Source organism: Caloenas nicobarica, chromosome 3, assembly GCF_036013445.1.
Source record: "Caloenas nicobarica isolate bCalNic1 chromosome 3, bCalNic1.hap1, whole genome shotgun sequence".
Taxonomy (NCBI): Eukaryota; Metazoa; Chordata; class Aves; order Columbiformes; family Columbidae; genus Caloenas; species Caloenas nicobarica.
Genome location: NC_088247.1, coordinates 17,245,333 through 17,265,304, shown reverse-complemented (window position 1 = coordinate 17,265,304; position 19,972 = coordinate 17,245,333). Strand labels below are relative to the sequence as shown.

General features: G+C 46.1%; 1 protein-coding gene across 1 annotated transcript; it reads left to right on the top strand.

The window, feature by feature from the left end:
• The first annotated feature begins 11,869 nt into the window (after positions 1-11,869).
• Positions 11,870-14,054, top strand: ID2 (inhibitor of DNA binding 2). Its single transcript, XM_065631901.1, has 3 exons — positions 11,870-12,302; positions 12,534-12,598; positions 13,287-14,054. Exons 1-2 carry the CDS (start codon positions 11,955-11,957, stop codon positions 12,588-12,590), a joined length of 405 nt encoding a protein of 134 aa, XP_065487973.1. The 5' UTR covers positions 11,870-11,954; the 3' UTR covers positions 12,591-12,598; positions 13,287-14,054.
• Positions 14,055-19,972: the final 5,918 nt, after the last annotated feature.

Genomic DNA, 19,972 nt, shown 5'->3' with positions numbered 1-19,972 from the left:
TTTAGATAAAATTCACTTGCCAACCCTGAGCAGTGAAACAAATTCTGCTCTCATGGGCAACAGCTGTATTAGCCAAATACCAGTTACATCCCTCATATACATTCACAAACACACCTGAAGCTGGATCCAAAGCTGAGAAGTTGATAGAGTCATGCTGGGTTTCACTGGATTTGCATCAGGCCCTATGTACGTAAAGCGTCAAGACTACTGAGTCTTCATCAAAGGAGCTTCCACGGCCTGTTTCATGTCTTACCCACAGCCACCCCCGTAACAGCTGATCCACGCAGACAGCCTGCTTATTCTATATACAAATGTACATTTGCAGCTTATACATATGCACTTAACTCCACAAAACACTAGCAAAACAGCAGAAAAGAGAGCAATTGGCATACTGCAGATTGCTCCCTAAGACAATCTGCAAGGTGTGTTGCTGCTCTCAGTACAGAGCAGAGAGTATAATCTCTCCAAATGGCAATGCCTGTGCCAGGTTTCAAAAAGGAACAGCTGCATTACAGCAAAAAACCACCCAGACAACAAAAAAATTACCTAAAACTTTCCCATGACATTTGTTTTTCCTTGACAGAATCTATATGAACACTATTGAAAATAAAGCAGAAGCTCACATAAAAAAAGACAAAACCATAGAAACAGAACACGGCCACTCTGTACCATATAATTTCTGCAAACATATCCCCAAATATTCAACAGAATTTTAACATCAGATATGTCTTTAAAGTGATGCTGGATCCTGTGTAAAGATCCTGTACCCCACATGACATGGAATGGATACAGGAAGAATTCTTTTTCCCACCTTGTGAAACTTTTGAGGATTTCAGCAGTCTTACTATCATGCTTCAGAAGAAAATCAAGAGTATTCTCATGACTATTTTCTCAGGAAATTCTCAGAAAAGTGGTCTGACGTTTAAAAAGCCTGTCGAAACCAAAGGCTTCATATCCCGTTCTTCTCAGTTCAGACTGCAGCTCCGAATTTCCATTGCACCAGGGGAATCTCCCAAATGACCACTTCTGGAGTCTCTCTTATGTGAGGGTTATAAGGACCTCATCACATCAGTCTTGAACCTATATATCACATAAGCTGGGAAATTTATGTAGTTAGGCCTAAAATCACTGCAGTTTACTTCACAAGTTGCCCTGTCTGCAACAGGAGACAGAACTAAAGGAAACTTCTTCAGAAGCATTCACTTTCTGGACAGCGTTGCTTATTTTGGTTTGTCATTTCAAGTGAAAGAAACCTAAAGCAACAAACAGGGATCTGAAACTTGAATTCTCCTGCTCCCCTGTTCCCCTTTAATCCTTAGACTTCCTTGTTCCGGGGCTCCAAGTCCTCATCCAGCTGTAACTGGTACTTTCTCTGGTCTTCCAGCCTCATCATGCTCAAGCCAACCAACCCAGCATTGCCTTTCTTCTTCCCCTCTCCCTCAGCATCACCTGCTCCCTGACAGTCACCTCACTGGCTCTGCACCACCTTGCGAGTTCTCAGCTGGAGAGCAGCAGCTGAAAGCAACCTATGGGCGCTGAAAAGCTTACTGGAAAGGAGACTGGAATGTCCCTGATTACAATGAACTTCTGCCACTGAGAATCATTTCCCACACTTAGTGGCATATACTCTGTCCTACCGTCAAAAGGGATATTCCCTTTTCAAGGAAAAAAAATAAAATGCTGTTAACTTTAAACTAATGGTCATTTGTGAAGCAGCTGACCAGAAAATGTACTGGTTAGTAACTCTAGTTCTAGCTGCCAAGCTTGTGATAGATGGGACCTGTTACTTCAGAGTGCTTGGCATTTTCACTACACTTTAGATATTTAAGAACAACTCCCATTGACTTCCCATGTGGTAAACAGCCTTCTGACAAAAGTCTGCTTTAAATGACTTGTCCATCACCTCACAAAAAAACTTTGTGGCAGAGGCAGGGCTTGAGTTAAGTCCTCCACAGCAGAATTCAGCTGTTTTGTGGGGGCGCCTTGCCTCTTTCACAACCCTTGGCATATCCTCTACACCAACGGAGGCCGGGCTCCCGCAGACAGCAGCCTCCCTCACTAGGTAAGTCGCACTTGTGCAGCAAACGAGTAAGCGGTTCTGCAATCGAAGATTACCACAGCTAACAACGGGCTCAACAGAAATGCACAAAGCTTACAAATATGAGCATCTAGCCTAGCGGTGACACACTGCGGCCTGTAAATCCCCAGTACTCCACAAGACCACAGCCAGAACAACTTCTTGGTGAAAGTGTATTAGTCACTGCTCATTTCCTCACTGTTGTCGAGTGTTTTAACTAAAATGTGTCGAGTCACACAGAAAAAAACATGGAGAATTGTTGAGAAAGTCTGATAACCAACCCTGGCATAGACCATCCACATAGGTATCAGGATGTTCAGCTAAACCACATGCTGGCTGAGCTGAGGACAGCTGGACTCACAAGTCAAGGGAGTATCAGTGTGGAGTTAGAATCTGTTAGACTTCTGTATCAGGAAGAAATAAGTCACCACAGAAGCAAAGATTTTTTCAATTGTCTGTAAATGGAGTTTTGAAAGACAGGCCTAGATGCAGACATCAAGCAGACACGTGCCTTACGTCAAGTGAGGTGAACCCCATTTCCAGAGCCAAGAGATCTGTAGACCTGTGAGACAGAAGTCTCACAAAACTATTGCTACTGAAGTGAAAACAAAGTGGAGTGAGAAGGCAGGAAATTAAGAAACTGCAAAAACTCCAAATTTGACTGTTGAATGGAGAGCAACTGAGATCCTCAGCTAGGTATAAACCAGCTGTTTTGTTCTGGCCCAAAGTATTCTAAAAAGCTTGCACATTCTTTCAATGTTTTCAGACCTCTTGTCTCTGCTGGAAACAATAGCTTAAGGCCTTAGGTAATTTAATTTTGAGTCCATTCCCAATTACTTTTATGTTGCCAAATTTAAACATCTTGGGTACACATATAGTTTCGGTATTTTGATGAAATAAGTAGAAGGGTTTTTCAAGCATGTGTTTTGGAATCATTGAAGGTATTCAGCCTTACGGAGCAATTGACATGAACAATATGGTGGAATTATCTCCAATTGTATTTGTAGCTAATAACCCATCAGGAGAACATATTACGTTAATTTTGCCAAACTGGACACTTACTGTCCACCACTGCCTCTACAATCTAAATTTTGCAAAACGACTGGACGTAAACCTTTGATGAACCTTGACAAATTTTACATTATAAAAACACACAGCTTGCCCTTTCTTGCAATCATCCATTTGCAAAGAATATATGTGCACCAAACTCAGAGAAGCACAAAAAACCACTTGCACTCCTGTAATCTGATAAGAAGGCTGGGTGACCTTTTGCTAATCTCTGATGAAACAATGAGGTACATATTTAGGATTAATCATGTAGTACACCTCAGCACTACTCCCTGTCATAAAAAATGAAAAACCATAGCTTTTTGAAACTGAAAATTACATGCTCATCTCTTCAGGGCTAGGATTAAAGATAACACTTTTAAAGGCATACAACCCCCATTTTTAGACATCAGAGACAGATTTTTCTGAGTATGCAAGTGCACAAAATGCAGCGTACACTTCATGATATTTTCCAAAGTACCTAACTTGCATTGATTTAAATAAGGAGCCTTTCAGCTTTGTGAAAATCCTAGTTGCAGCCTCTTCACATCTTCAGACATTTTAATACATATTTTTATGCAACCGGCTCCTTTCTTAAAAGTAGTTTGTAGTGCCTCTAGTCACCAAGACTATCCACAAAAGAAGTTTGCATGATAACATTTAATAGTTCCACACTTAACTTTCAGACACCCAGTGCCAGGATTCACAAGTGCAAATTAGGAGCACACATGAGCTTTAGGCTCTGCAGGCTCAGAGAAAGAGACACAACATCCAAGGACAGTTCACCCAGCTCTCCATCTCCAATCTCTCAACAGAAGGAATGGTACTTGGACCACGGTACAGAGACAGAACTCAAATTACGAACTTTGATTACACACCTGATTTTTAAAGGCTAAGATCGGGTATGATGAATGAGAAAAGTTAGTCATCTACAGTGGAATTCACCTCACTTGGCATCTACAAGTCAGGCTTCTGGTTGAAATTGGTTGTCTAGCTTCTGCCGAGAATTGATGGGAAGCAACGGCCCCCAGCAAAAAGATTGGTTCCATCCAGACAGAGGTGTCAAACAGGGACAGAATGAGTCACCCTCTGCAGGTGTCTCCCTTCCCACTGACTACAGAGAGACCAAACCTCTAAATAGCCAAGATAAGGTGAGAAGAACTTCACCCTCAAGAATGGGTGAGTTTGCCAGGCCCAGCGTTCAGGCTTCTTTCCATCCAGGAGATGCCTTTACCCCTGAGCTACAGTGTCAGGCTCCCTCTTGTTCGCAATCACTCTGGCCCTTGGAAATTTGCATCTGTTTCTTTACCGTGGCAAGCTTGAACAGGATGGGTGGGTGTCCTCCACCTTAGCCTTATCTTTACTCTGGTTGTTAGGAGTGCTTTGTGAGCAGGAGGGAGTTTATATCACCTCTGATGAGGAGAACAGTGAATCTGAGTCTCTCACTCCCAGGGCAAGTGCTCTCATGAGAAAAATTGCTTATAAAAAAGCTGCACTTCTTTTCCTTCTCTCCTCCTGAACTTTCCGGCAGCTACAGCTGCTGCGCTTTGTGCTAAACTCCATGCTGTCAATGTGCATTTAAGCATCATTTGAGCACACCTCCTGGACCAGGCCTCTCAGGAGATTTAGACACATACCTGTTTTGTGATTCCCAGGTGGGTTTATGCAGGCGACGCTCACTAAGAAAGTCAGTTTAACCTAGATAACGCTCATTCGAGGCCTATAAAGAAGCAAAGTTTTAACAGCCTAGGAAACTTCACTGGAACTCACGTGATTCAGCAAGACTTGCGAGGGTCCACTTGCACTTGGGATGCGGTGCAGACATTTTACTAAGTTGTACTTTCAGTATCTGAACCCTGATCAGAATTAGGCGCTCCCGACCACTGAAAATTTTGCTCTATACATTACTTATCATAAAAAGGACTGAGAATGTTCTGGGACCCATCCTAACATAACCAATAACAATGGTTTTGGTAAGGCACTAGATCAGTATTGCCCATTTAACACTACAAGGCTTTCCATGACATAACTGAGGTATTCTGACTGAAGTGAACAGAAAGGTGAGATTATAGATTTACCAACAATTAGACAACAGTTGCAGTGCAGACTCCATTTCTCCTCTGTGTTCACGAAACATTATTACTAGGCAAGAACAAACACACAGAGCATACTATACAAACACATCTATACTTGAAATTACCATAATTTTAGAATTTGAAGGGGGAGAGTGTGTTTAAAACCATACCTGGAACAGATTTCCAAAATCTTCTCCTACCAAGCCAATTCCCAATCCCTCCTTTCTCCATAAAAATTAAGCCAAGCATTTTGCGATCATATTACCACAAGTTCACACCTAAAAATCCAAGTTATGCCAAGATGAGAAGCCGAGGGGAGCTAGGCCAGCCGGCCAGATAACTAACAAAAGAACAAGCCCATTTTTTATTCCTCCGTCTATTCCTTACCGCATGTGAGGTATGGTCAGTAACCTCCTGCCTGGGCTTTCTCTGTTTTCTATTCTAAATGGATTTTCCACAGAACTGTTGGGAGGTGCAAAATTTGCAACATTTTAGATCTATACTAATTTAAAGGTATCAGTAGAAAAGCTATGGCAGATAAAAACCATCTGCTACACAACCCATGCACTAAGAAGGGAACTTGTTTGATCCCAGGTTTTAGCACAACCATGTAAGTTAGAGAGCCACCTTACTGGTTCACTCGAAGTACTTCTAGAAGACATGCTACATAATCTAATTAAAACATAGACATTACATTTGTAGAAATTATCCCATAGTTAAAGATTTAAAAAAAAAAAACAACATGCATTTGAGTAGAGAGGTAAGAGTTAATACATTGATTCAATACACCTCACACCAGTAACACCTACTATGCCTGAGAGATGCTGCTTTCAGGAAGATTTCATGGAAGTACTCTTCAAGTAGCATCAGGTAAGCAACAGCCCTTTGCAGGTGGCAGTTTATGTAGAAAAGCCTTCAGGGCACTGGTCCTACTTATAGAAGTGAGAAATCCTGCAAAACAGTAGAAAACATTGGAATGGAAATGTCTGAATTTGGACTTGATATAAATGTCCTGGCAAAATCACGCAATTCATGTAGAAACACCCCTCTTTGCAGGGTGGTGCTAGAAAATATAGTTTGAGTAGAAGACATTCCTGCAGAAGAGCAGAGTTTGGGAGTGTGACCATAAAACGATAAGCATGTCAAAACTGAACCAGAACAAAGGCCTGCCAAACCTGTAGTCCAACGCTTCTGGCCAAAAAGCAGAGTTTAGGAAAATGAGAAAATATATACATTTCATCACAATACTTCCCAAGCCTCCAACAACACACGGCTTGGGAATACAACAGCAGCAGATGAAGGGTGTTTAGAAGTGGGGATCGAGGGAACGATACTGTACAAAAGGAACGTTATTCAAAGGCATAGTGGGGGAAGAGAGATGAAAAAGAGATCTTGCAGTTGGCAGACCTGTGGCATTTGAAGATGAGGCCCAGAAAAGAATGGAGTTTGGAAATGGGACTGGGAGAAAGTGCATCCATGTGTTCCTTGAAGAACACAGAGGGGTTCGCAGTGGGGTGGGTGGAAGCAACACGCGTCCTCCCAGCCAAGTGAGGTACCTGGAAGTGGGGGGGAGCAGTGCTGCCAGCCCTGCTGCCCTGAGAGGTGCCCCGAGAGCCCTGCCACGGGCAGCACGGGGTGCTGGGAAGCAGGACTCGTGCTCCCAGCAGCATGGCTGTTCACAAAGAGCCCCGGGAGCACGGAGATATCACCCTGCTGCTGCTCTGGGGCTGCCCACGCCTACAGGGCACTTCCCAGCATAACAGCAGTGTCTCACAGGCAGCTCCGCGCCACCAGGACCGGGGCAAGCCATGGTCAGTGGTCACACACAGCCATATGCGATGGGCGTGTGGCAGAGGGCTTGTGGCCACAGTCATGTCCCTGCGAACCCATACTGCAGCGGTGGGGACAAGGGCAAAAAGGAGGGCCTGCAGGGCACAGAGCTGAGCACTGAAGCAAGGGCAAGTGGAAATAAAATTTTAAAAATAAATTTAAAAAATATCCCTTCCCCCAAGGCAGCTGCAGAGTGCGATGAAACCCCCTTTTAGGCACAATCAGCCCTGAGCATCTAGGCAAGGATGAGGTGGGTGCAAAGTGCACCGGGAGGAAATGTGTCAGCTGCAGCATCTGAGAGCAGCAGAGCAAACTCAGACGGGAAATGAGCTTGCAAAGTGCACCCAACAAGATGATCGCGGGGATAAGTTGCTTCTATGGAAACTGCAGCCCGATGAACCAAAAAACATTTTGATGGCAAAGTTTTAGCAGGAGCCGTCTCATGCCTGGTTTCAGCTACATTCCCCACCCCCTAAAGAAAAAAAAAAAAAAAAGGAGAAAAAGCTGCACAATGTGTTTCTTGTTATGGACAAAAAAAAAAAAAAAAAAAGGGACACAGGTTTTTTCCTGTATGGGCTACATCATATTAAGCTGTAAGTTTAGTTCTGGACAAACAATCTCTTGTTGCATCTCTGGGATGGAGGTTAATGAATTCCCACAGATGATGTTGGCCAAACAGTGGTCGGCTTGTGACTTGATTTCCAGCATCATGATGTGAGGGGATCAGTATAGAAAAGCACTTTGAAGGGAAGAGGCTGCCTACAGCAGGATTGTTTCTACAAGCTAATTGTACTGAGTGCAGCTGCACAAAGCTGGATCAACAGTAATAGAAGGCGGCGCAGACTTCCTGACGCCAGCCCCGCAGAGCTCCCACCAACAGCCTGGCAATTCCAGATTGTTTTCCAGACCTTATCTCTCCCCCAAGTTTTTTTTTTTTTTCTTCTTCTCTTTCGCCCTTTTTTTTTTTTTTTTTAAATTTTGTGACCGGAACAAAAGTAACAGGAAAATCCTTTGTGAAAGTAGAAAATGCTGTTACAGATCGGTGCCTTTCGCAGAAGTTGTAACTAAATATTTTGCATGCATTACTCTCCCCCCCCCTCAAAAGAAAGAAAAAAAAACCCAAACACCACACCACCCAAACCCCAAACTTCTAAAACTTCTTTCTTTGAATGAATTGGAAACGTGAGGCAAACAAAAGGGATCGGGTAGTTAAAAACAACCGGGTTTAGCGACATATTTCACCTGGTACATTGAAAATTCGTGTATCTGAGCGTATTTGGACACCCCACTTGGATAGGTTGGATGGTGTCAATGACTTGGAAAAAGGCCAATTTTAACAGATTTTTTTTTTTTTAGGTCGGGTTTGATGGCTTAAATACACGGCAATTAAAACCATTTACATTATTACTAGATGGTTTAGATAAATAAATTTCACTAGAGGCACGGGATAGGGCGCGCGTAGGAACTTGCCGGTCCCTGACGGGGGGGGGGCACAGCCCCCGGGCCCGGCCCGGAGCCCCCGTGGCCCCCGTTTGTCACGCACCGGGAGCCCCGGCCCCAGGGACGGCTGCGTGACCCCGGGGCTGCTCTCAGGAGACCTCAAAAAGCCAGAGCGCAGGCAACCCCCATAAAAAGCGTGCTTTTTCCTCATTGTTTCTTTTTTGGGGGGGGAGGCTGGGAGGTGAACACAAGACAGAAATTCCCCCTCTCGCTCCGCTCCGCACCCGGGGCAGCCCGGCGCGCTCCTTCCCGCCCGGGTCGCGGCTCCCGGCCCCACGGAGCAGCCCGGCGGGGGTCTCCCGCGGACGCCCCCCCCACCCCGGTCCCGTTTTACTCTTTTGCCCGTTTTACTCTTTTCCTCCCCTCTTTCCCCGGGCGCCACCACCACCCCCCCGCAAGCGGAGCGTCCGGCGGCGGCCCCCGCTGCAGGTGCGCCCGGGAGGGGGAAGCGGGGCCGGGCCGCCGCCTGCCGCCGCCGCGGGCGCAGCCCCGGTCGCCATGGCAGCCGCCTGAGCGGCGCCGCCGGGCCCGGGCGGCGCGGGCGGGGGGGGCGGCGGCGAGGGGCTGATGTCACGGGGCTGGCGCCGCGCAGTCCGGGCCGGCCGCGGGCGCGGGGCGGGCCGGGGCGCGGCGCCCGGGGCGCGGAGCGGGGGCGGCCGCGCACCCGCCGCCGCGCACCCGAGCGCTGCCGCGGGCTGGCGCCGGGGGCCCCCCACGGCGGGGCGGCCCGCACCCCCCCCCGGAGCGGAGCCCCGGGTTTGTGGTTGGCGGCGGAGCTGGGGGTGTGTGGGGGTGCGGAGGAGAAAGCGGCGCTTTGTGCACGGCGAGCGGCGATGGGTTCCGAGCAGATGTTTGCAGCAGCGTTCCGGGGTTGGGAACCGGCTGTAAAAATCCCGGCTGAAAACAAGAGGCGGACGCGGCTCCCTGAGGCACCCGCCATCCCGGGGGGGGGCCGTCCCGCCTGGGACGAGCCCTGAGATCCCGGGGAAGAGCCCCCGAGGAGCCGCTCGCAGCCCCGCCGATTTCGGGGTCCCCCGTCGGAGCCCGCGCGTCTCCCCGCCGGGGCACGGGCAGCGGGGCTGCCGAGCCCGGGCAGTGACATGTGTGAGAGCGGGGAGCTTGCAGAGCTGGCGGGCCGCTGCCCGGGGTTCAAAGAGCAGAACTGAGGGAATGCAATGTCAGGAAAAGACCCTTCAGCCGCTTGCCGGGGGGAGTGGAGCTACTCGCAGGCTATACTCTTCGTGAAAAATGCGCACATGACAACCATTTGGTGACAGAAAACCAGCTTAGCCTCTCCCCGCACAACTTCTCAGTGTTCTAAAAAGTGCGTTAAGCCCTTAGTATGGAAGACCGAAACCACTTGCAAAGGGGTCCTCTGCAAAGCCGGGACGGAGGTTACTGTAAGACTGCTGCGCTGTCCAAGAATGACAAATAATGACAGGAGAAGCTTGAACGTACTTGTTTACATTGGCTATTATTATACCAAAAACAGTGTCAAAATTTCTTCCACTGGTGCATTCATGAGCCAGAAACCCAAGCTCGGTGAAGGACTAAAACCTGTGGCAGCAGACCAAGTACCAGTTGAGATTTTAGTAATGTGAAGGACTGAAGTCGCTCTAAGTTATTATTTTAATCGAGTCATTAATTGACAGGGTGGGATTTTTTTTAATTATTTACTCTCTTTAACTGCACTTGAACAATGTGTTTGTCTTCCTATCAGACTGAATGTCGCGATTCACCCTTCGCATTTCAAACGCGTTGAATTGTGTTCCTACCAGCCCGCCCACCGCCTACAGTCATCCCCCCTCCCCGAGAAAAGCCCCGGGGCAAACACGCCGGGGTGACAGTCGCCAAAATGTCCCGCTAGAGAATAGCCAACCACCAGCTCAGGAATGCCACGTTAATTGGAAAAAAATATTGATCCAGCTCTCCGCAGCTTTGTCTCCAAGTGTCTGCAACGTTCCTTCCCCACAGCCCCAACTCCTTCAGTGTAGCTATGCAACAACAGCGCAGATAAACCCAATGTTGGTCTGCTTTTAATAGGTATGACTGACAGCACAGCCTTCACTGATTTTGTGGCTCTATGCCGTTACTACGTTTTTGTTTGCAGTGAACGCTGAAGTAGTTTAAGCATCCAGGTGGTTATCACAGAATTGCTGCTTTTTGTGTAGAATTCCGTACGTATCAATTGCATATATAAGTCCACACTTCTCTAAGTTTAACTCTCCTCAAGGTAGTATGTGAAAAGACGGGTGGAAGCTATGTCGGTATGTTATAGAGCATAAGCGAAATATAGAAAAATACAACGGCTCTAAAGTTTTAAAAAATCAAAGTCAAAAACCTCAACTTTTTCCTCTGGAATGTTTCTGGAAGAAGTTTAATTGGCTGCAACCAAAAGCTGCAAAAAGTACAGCGGGTAGTAAGTATTTGCATTTGTCACCAGAAACGATCTATGCATAATTAATGACAGTACCGTGTCACAAGCACTGATAGGGTGCAGATGAGCAGCCTTTCAAGGGTAATACATGTAAATGCACTTCCAATATGCACATTTGCTTAATGATCTTAAATTAATAGCATCATCTAAAATAGCCCTGTCCTCGGGAAGCCGGGAGCGAACGGTGACGCCTGCCTCCGGCAGGGCTCCGGCTGTCCTGTGCTCAGCAGGGCAGAAAGTTGGTTTTACAGGTTTATTTATCTTTAATTTTGATGCTTACACGTCCTTGCTCACATCTGCAGCCTAAAGCGCTCCGCCGCTGACCCGACCGTCCCCTTGCGCTGCCGTTTTTTACTTTGAAAACCCACTTGATGCTCTAACTCACGGTGACTTTTAGGAAGGCTCAGCCCCTCGCTACAGCCCGACCCGCTTGTCCCAAACTCCGCGCCCCTCGCTCCGGCACCGCCGGCTCTCACAGCTGCTGCGCGGGCTTTCAGCCGGCGGCGCTCCGCGCCCTCACATAGAGAGGAACAGCGGAGGCGCGCCCACCGCTCCAAAGAGGAAAGAGCGCGGACTGAAGCGCCGATGCGGCGCTCCGGCCCCAGCGCAGCGCTGCTCTCCCCGAGGCCCCGCTCCCTCCCGGCGGGCCCGACTCCAGCGGGGGGACCGGGGGCCGCCGACTATTTACTCCCTCAGCTGTGCGGCGCGGCCACGCCCCCAGCCGGGATTGGCTCTCCAGGCGGAAGGCCCGCGCAGCCCCCGCGCTGTCCGCCCCACCAGTGAGGGCGCCCCGGGGTGATGGACGTGCCGGCGGCCGCCAATGGCAGCGAGCGCGGGCCGGGCTCGGCGGCGGCGGCGGTATAAGAGGAGGCCGCGCAGCCCCGCGCCTCAGTGCGAGCTCCGGCAGCGCGCAGAGGGGACGGCAGCGCCAGCGCTCCGCAGGCTCCGCTCCCGTCCGTGGAACCGCGCTCTCCGCCCGCCAGCCAGCATGAAAGCCTTCAGCCCGGTGCGGTCCGTCCGGAAAAGCGGCCTCTCGGAGCACAACCTGGGCATCTCCCGGAGCAAAACGCCGGTGGATGACCCCATGAGCCTGCTTTACAACATGAACGACTGCTACTCCAAGCTGAAGGAGCTGGTGCCCAGCATTCCGCAGAACAAGAAAGTGAGCAAGATGGAAATCCTGCAGCACGTTATCGACTACATCCTGGACCTGCAGATCGCCTTGGACTCGCACCCCAGCATCGTCAGCCTCCACCACCAGAGGCCCGGGCAGAACCCTTCCTCCAGAACTCCTCTGACCACCCTCAACACAGACATCAGCATCCTCTCGCTACAGGTAACCGCCGGCCGCTCTGTCCCCCGGCGCTCCGCCGACCTCCAGTGGGGGGGTACAATTAGAAATAAATGTCTTTTCACTCACGGCAGAGCGCGGTGGTCGCGGCGGGGACGGGGCGGGATGACCCGGCTGTGCGGCGCGGGGAGCGCCCCGGCGTCCCGGACGGTTCTGCCCCGCTTCCCCCGGTGCCCGGCCCCTCTCCCTCACACCTGTGCTGTTCTCTCCTCGCAGGCGTCCGAGTTCCCCTCAGAGCTCATGTCAAGCGACAGCAAAGCACTTTGTGGCTGAATCAAACGGTGAGTGCAGCGCATCTTCTTTCTGAACTTCGTGGTGGGGGGGGAAGGAAAGTGCCTCCCTGGGGAAATGGGAGGCGTGATGGTTATTTCTAAAAATCGGTCTTATAAGTTTACTAGGAGATGTCTTTATAATAAGTAAGAAATTAGACCAGTAACTGAGTCTTGCAGTCCAGCGTGTATTTTGTTGCTAAGGTTCATTAGGCAGCACAGGCTGCTCTGATACTGCTCGCTCCTTAATGCAAATACTCTCGTTATCTGTTCTTAGAGTCTTAACTTCCCGGGCCAAAGTAACTGATTAAGTTGGGAATCTTGGCACAGTTCCTCAGATTCTGTGATGTGGGATTGTCTGCGCTATCAGTTAAATAAGTGACTGCTTTTAATCAAGTAATTTGCTGTAAGAGGCAGACTGGCGCCTCTGAGCATTGCGTTTACAGAGATCTAAATAGAGATTGGACTGAGAATCCTCTTTTTACCCTTTCCCTTGAGTGTAAGTTATTTTAATGTTCAGTTTGCGCTCTGGAGAGCGAGTGTGTGAGCGTGTATGTGTTGCATCTGGACGCCAGGGTTTGCCCAATCTCTGAGTGTTTGGTTAAATGTTCAAACTGTGGCTTCCTCTCTGGCGCCAGTCTGTCCGGATCTCTGCCCTGTTAGCATTCTCCTAAATATGCCTCTTTTCAATCTCTTGCAGGTGTTCCACTGATGAGATTTTTTTTTTTTGCACAAGAAAATGTCTACATGGGTTTTTTTTTGAGGTGCTGAATTTATTTTTCAGCTGTATCTGCAGGGGAAGATCCACATCTAACTAAAAGGACCTTTTAAAATTAATAAAGAAGAAAAATCAAGATTGATCTTTATCCTCACCCCATTCTGCAACTTGGACTGAACCTAGTTATTTATGAAGAGACTCTTAAATACCCTTTCCCTAGTTGGAAGGCTTCCTTTATATACTATTCCCAACGTGGGGAGCGAAACAAATCTCACAAGGAGTTGCCCATTTTAAAGCAGACTTTGCCTTTTTTTCCAAAGGTGGAGCGTGAGTACCAGAAGGATCCAGTGTTCAGTTTTTTTTAGGAAAGTCTGTGGTCAGAAATTACCTTTTTGACACAAACCTAGGACTGAATGCTGTGTATATATTTATATATAAATATATATGAGTGAAACGTTGTGAACTCTTTAATTAGAGTTTTCTTGTATAGTGGCAGAAATTTACATTTCTGCAAAAAGTGTAATGATGTACTTAATCATGCTAAACTTTTTATAAAAGTTTAGTTGTAAACTTAACCCTTTTTATACAAAATAAATCAAGTGTGTTTATTGAACTGATTGCTTGCTTTATTCTTTGGGGACCAACTGTTTGCTGGCTTTGATTTATGTTGTGTTTTGTGGGTTGTTTTTTAAATACTTATTCATTCTGTTATGACTACGAAGTAAAAATTCAAATATGTAGAGAACATAAAGAATAAAATTACCTGAATAATAACCCTTGTAACTTGGAAAATCTTATTTGAGTGTATATTCCAAACTTCTAAGTGATATGTCTGTGAACAGTGTAAAAGGAACAAGAAAAGTAATTTATGACAGAGGGGATGCTACTGACAAAGTGTTTGGAAACATACACAAAAGCAGTTAATCCTGAGACATTCCCATGGGCTGCTGACTTCTCCCCCCCACCTCCTTATGGATGATTCTGTTCTCAGTAGTAATAGCTCAGATCTGTTAATTTGTTTTTAGAATAATCACTCAGAATTAAGGGCTGTGGGTGGTTATTAGTCCCCCAACTATTTTCTGTTAAAAGGCTTTGAATGTGAGAGTTGGTGATGCGTTAACATGGGATCTAGAATGATGAAGTGACTGTTGCCTTTCCACACTGGAATTTTCATGCAATATTTCAATGAAATGGGGTTTCTAATCAGTTGCAGCAGCTTCTCTGACTAAGATACTGAGAATTGAGCTAAATCACTGTTGTGTTACTGATTAAACTTTGGCTGCTCCTAAAGGGACTCTTTCTCCATAAGAATTAAATTAAGTTTGAAATAGGAGTCTAAATTCCTGAAAGCTAGTAGCAGTCTATTACTTCTCTTTTGCCCCCAGAAGCTCTGCAATATCCCTTATTCAAGGGACACTTACCCTATGAATCTGCTATAAGTACCACTGTTCATTACGTTTGTTTAGTTGTCATAAGACAGTGGATGCAGGAACTGTGCCTTATCAGATAATGTTCTAATTTAAGCTCACTTATAAACTTGCCTAAAATGGGAAGTTAAGCTTTAGGTCCTACATCTGAATTGAAGAGAATCACTTGCAATGGGAATGAAGCATCGTGATGCTGTGGGCAAGTGCAGGTCTCTGGCAGGCACTACACTTCGGGCCTGAGGGAGCACATTTTGGGTTTCTGTGCTCTGGAGACTCTTAGAGTGAAAGGCAGGAGCCTCACCTGGGGCCAGTAACACTTTCACCAGCAAACAGGTGCGTGGGTGGTGCTCTGGGGCAGCAGCAGCTGCCTTTCCTTGCCCTTGACACCAAATCCATCCACGTAGGCTGGGAGAAAGCCAGCTCTGATCTCTTAATACAGAAGCTGCCCTGCCCAAGCAGCAGCGCACCCTCACAGAGGATCAATGCGATCAGAAGGCAAGAAGGGTTAGCGAAAGCAGGGAGGGATACAGGGCCAAGCCGATCTCCTGCTGCTCCCCATGTCCCCAGCCCCGCAGAGATGAGGGAAATCCCTCCATGGAGCAGCGCTGGCAGGGCCTCCTGCGGCCAAACCCCGCTACTGTCCCAACACCCAGGGCACAGGGGCTGTTCCAGCTCAGTGCGATGAACATTTAACCCTGACAGCCCAGTAGTAAAATATTTCATCGCTACAAATCAGTACACCTCAGTCCCTCAAGTACTCCTTTTTGCGTATATTTTACCTAACTCTGAACAGCAGCAGATTCAGGGTTTTAATCACAGAATTGAGACCTTCGCCCTTCCAAACCAGTAATGATCTAATGTAATCGCTACCCCCTTTCTCCCTCAAAACTAAAACTAACTTTTCACTCTATTGTGTATTTTAGGGTGAGACCGCAGTAAGCATCACTTTAAACCCAGTTTACTTTAAGACATTAAAGAACTGCAACAGTCAGATCATTGTAATTATTTTAAGATCAACCCCTTTAGAAACTAAAGCACTTGCACTTTGATATTTCTTAGCTACAGGATGATTAACACACTTGTAGAATGAAAACAATTTCCTTATCATACATAGCCAAAAGAGAAATTCACAATTTACAAGGCGTGGGGAGCTGAGCAGGAAAACAAACAAACATGTTTTTAAAAATGTAAATTAAGAAAGGAAAAAAATTTTCCTCTTTCAAGATTAACTAATTCATTGTCTTGACAATGCATTCCTATGATTAGAACTAGGGACTTAAGCTGGGTGCTCTACTTAGGGTTTGTTCTTAAGATTTTGTCATTCAAAGATAAACAGCAAGGTCAAAGCTGTGTGGCCAAAGTATTAATATTAATTCTTTAAGTTTCCTTGAAGATGTGTGATTTCTTGATTCGATAGCATCGTCTTTTTCTCTCCAGAATACACTAGAAAAATTTGTGGAGTTTTCACCACTTTCCCTGGCTCATTTAGTCTGCCTCTGAACACCGTCGCTGCCAACGGTCCCGTTAACCGACTAGCTGAACACCGTATATCGAGAGGACCCATACTCAACTACATGATAAAAAAATAGTTTTGACAACAATCGTATTTAAACACTGTAAAATCTTATCAAGTAGGCGAGGCATGAAAGTTGCAAATGCACCTGTAGACAACTCCCCACAGGAAAAATAAATAAATATGAGATTGAAGGGGACTTTCCCCTCCAGAAGAGCGGTTTCCAAACCTGGCTTTGCACGTGTATCGCCCTTAACAACACGCAGACCCGCCCAAAGCATGAATGTGCACCGAAATGTCTCGTCTGGATTTTCAGGGGACACCATTGTATCACAAAGCATGCGATGCACACGCAGTGCTGGTGACCTGTCCCACAGCAGCGCACACACCCGGGCGCTGCAAGTCCCTCCGGTCCGCCGCCAGCTACGGGAAACGCAGCGAGCAGACGCCTGGGTTTTGTTTACCCTCCGCTGGGAAAACAGCATTGTGCCTATTGCACTGAAAATATTCATAACCCGCTTAAAGAGCCGGTGCCGATATTGTGACAGCCGCGCTCCGGGGCCGCTGCGGCAGCAGGTAGCGGAGCCGCCTCCTCCCGGCGGCGCCGGCGGCTGCGTGGAGAGCGGCCGCCCCCTGCCGGCCCGGCCCCAAACTGCACCCGCCGCTCCCCCGCGGGAGCGGAGCCCAGACGGGCTGTAAAAAAGGTGAATCCCTCGATTCTTTACGGGCACGGGTCTTCCGCGGATTATTTAAAATCACACTGTATAGCTGCACCTGGGAAATGATGTTTTAGCTAATTCAGCTCTGCTATAGAATTTCACTCCTAAGAAGTGAAGTGGTTTGTGAAAATCTGAAGAGAAAGTTGCACTGAAATAATAAAAACTTCGCTTGTACTGTTACGGGAAAAGCACCACTTGATTAGCACTGATTTGTATTTGACTCTGGAAAATACAACATGTTCACTAAATCTCAGGATTCCCCTGTACAACAGTTTGCTCTCTGGATCGATTCACACAATGTGGAACAGATAAAATAACTTACTGATGAGAATTTTCTTATTTGTGAGTAAGCACCTCATCTTGTTTACCACCGTCCTTGGTTACTTATATGCAACAAGAACTGATTTGCAGAGCTTTTTCTGGCAGCTGTCAGGAAGAGGGATAACCGAATGCAACTGTCGCTTGAGAAAACACTGAGTGAACTATATAAATGATGGTATTGAATTTTGTTCAGAAAAAGGTTTTCGTTAATGTACTCCTTAAAATATTGTTTTGCAAAAGGATTGGTATTTTCTGATTCTACAGATAAACGAAGATGTTTGATCTTTGAAATCCAATTTGGTTTATCCAGATTACCATTTTCCTCTCTATAGCAGCCATCTAAGTTATCGTAATTCTGAAGCGTAAGAGCCAAATGCAAACACTATTTCAATAAAACAAGGCACAGCAATAGTCACTGATTGTGTGAGCCACTTGCTAGAGTAAATTGAATGAGGAAACAAAACAGGAAATGAACAACTGCAATTACTTTTGGAGTCAATCATAGTAACTGAGACTATGATTGACTCCAAAAGTAATATTTCAATTGGTTGCTTGCCTTGAAAAAGCATTAAAAATGAGCAGATATGGAGCAAAGGCTGTACATAGGGCTAAACTGAGAAAAATGAATTGCACAGAAAGTGCTGCAGTGGACTTACTGCTGCTAGCTGCCCTAGAAGATGGCCCTATATTTGCTGTCTATACTCACAGGAATGTGATTAATGAGTAGATAATAGGACATTATATGAAGTTACAGGACCTATCCAGATTTGAAACAATTTAACTAGCTACATTACTTGCCAAAAAAGAGCACGTTGTTATAATTTCCAGTAAATATCCCCGCAAATTACAACATGTCTGTGGCAAACAGTTTTATGAATAGATCAGGTATTTCTACTTAAAACTAAGAGCTTGAGCCAGCTCTTAAGTTTTAGCATTGATGGCAGAACTTGAAAAGTTCACACAGAGCTCTTTTACTTAATTTTTTTTTTTTTTTAATAGAACCAGATTGTAAATCTGCCGATTTTATCTTTCATTTGGAAGAGAACAAATTATTTTGATACTTACCGTCTTGTGTTTGACCAGCCACAGGACCAGCAGCATCTCCTCACTGAAGCCACCTCGAGCAGACCTCCGGCTGCAGCAGCTGCTGCCTGGGGAAGGGTGTGAGACCAGAGTTAGGTGGTGCTTCCTCCACGTACTCCCAGCATCTCCCGTTCTGCGAGAACAGACTTCCTGATATTTTTTGCATGCAGATTCACTTCGTTGTACTGTTTGTCAATACAGAACTTGAATATCCTATAGGATATCCTATACCTGTCATCTGATTCTTTTCTCATCCTGAGGAGAGGTGTAGTGCCCTGAAGGGGGAAAGAGAGGGCAGGAAGAAAAGGTGAAGACAGAGACAATACAAGACTAAATATCTCCTGCATATTAGGCCAAGATCAAAGCAGCATATCTTGCCTTAGAAAGACAATGAGGTTGAAGTTTGGGTTGTGTTTTCAGTCTTGTGCAAGTTTCTTTCACCTGGACTAGAGAGGCCAGCCTGACCATCTCACTCGAGCAGAAAGTTCCTTACGCCCCACAGAACTGAATTGATTTAACTACATCTGACAGCAGCACCCCCGGGAAATGCAATGTACTAACCAGTCTCTGGAAGTGTCCTTCGGCCATACTTTCCATAAACCTCATGCTCCTCCACAAGCTCTCTGTGATATTTTAGAAATTTGTGCAGCACTTGAAGAGAAGGACTCGATGATCTTACATGTCTTTTCCAACCAAAATGATTCTATGATTACAGGCTACTGGAAACCAAGGTAGAGAGCAGAGAATCCAGGAAAGCTTGTGCTCACAACAGATGGTGGTGCTGAGATACTCGGCTGTAACATATTAATTCACTTTAGAAAATATATAAACTTGTACAGCATCAGAAAGGCACAGAGATTTACCTCATTGGAAATGGGAGAAAATGATTACTCATGGACATTGTTATGCAGGAGGTTAACTACAAGAGATGTGGAAGGTGACAGAAGACATCAAGCTTCCATTTATGAAGGGAAGGAAAAATCTGCTCCCAAAGCAAGAGTATGCAAAAAAGGCTAAGAATACGAACATATAATTTTTTTTTAAAGTTCAGATTCAGTGTCAACATGAGTTAACATACAGGAATAAAGTGATGGGAAGGGTATTTCAGAAAAACTGGTTAAGCTATATTTCACAGCTTCTCAGAAAAGTATCTCACTTGTGCTTTCATATTTCTGCTCATAAGTATATAAAAAAACGGTGCCACTGCTAGGAGTCTGCTTTTTTTTAATTAAAAAGTTTGTGTAAAACACATTAAGTAAACCTCCCATTAGTACTTTTCAAAAGATGGAACACTTAGAAGGCTGAGTAAATTACATGCCAAATCTATAAACTCAGTCTAGGTCTTGTTAAAAGCTGGTTTACTGCACATAGAAGTTTCCACCCACAGATATAAAGTAAGGTGCTACACATGTGGACACATGCTGTTTACTAATCCTTACTGATTCTCATTTTGCTCAGATCATCCCATCGTTGCTCTTACCACTCTTACAGAAAAAGCTAGAAGTGTTGGTTGGACCTCATCCTGTAAGTATTAAAACTTTACGCTACCTGTGAAATTAAATTTCTAAATTCCACTGTAAATCTGCTCTTCGGTCATTCAAAAAT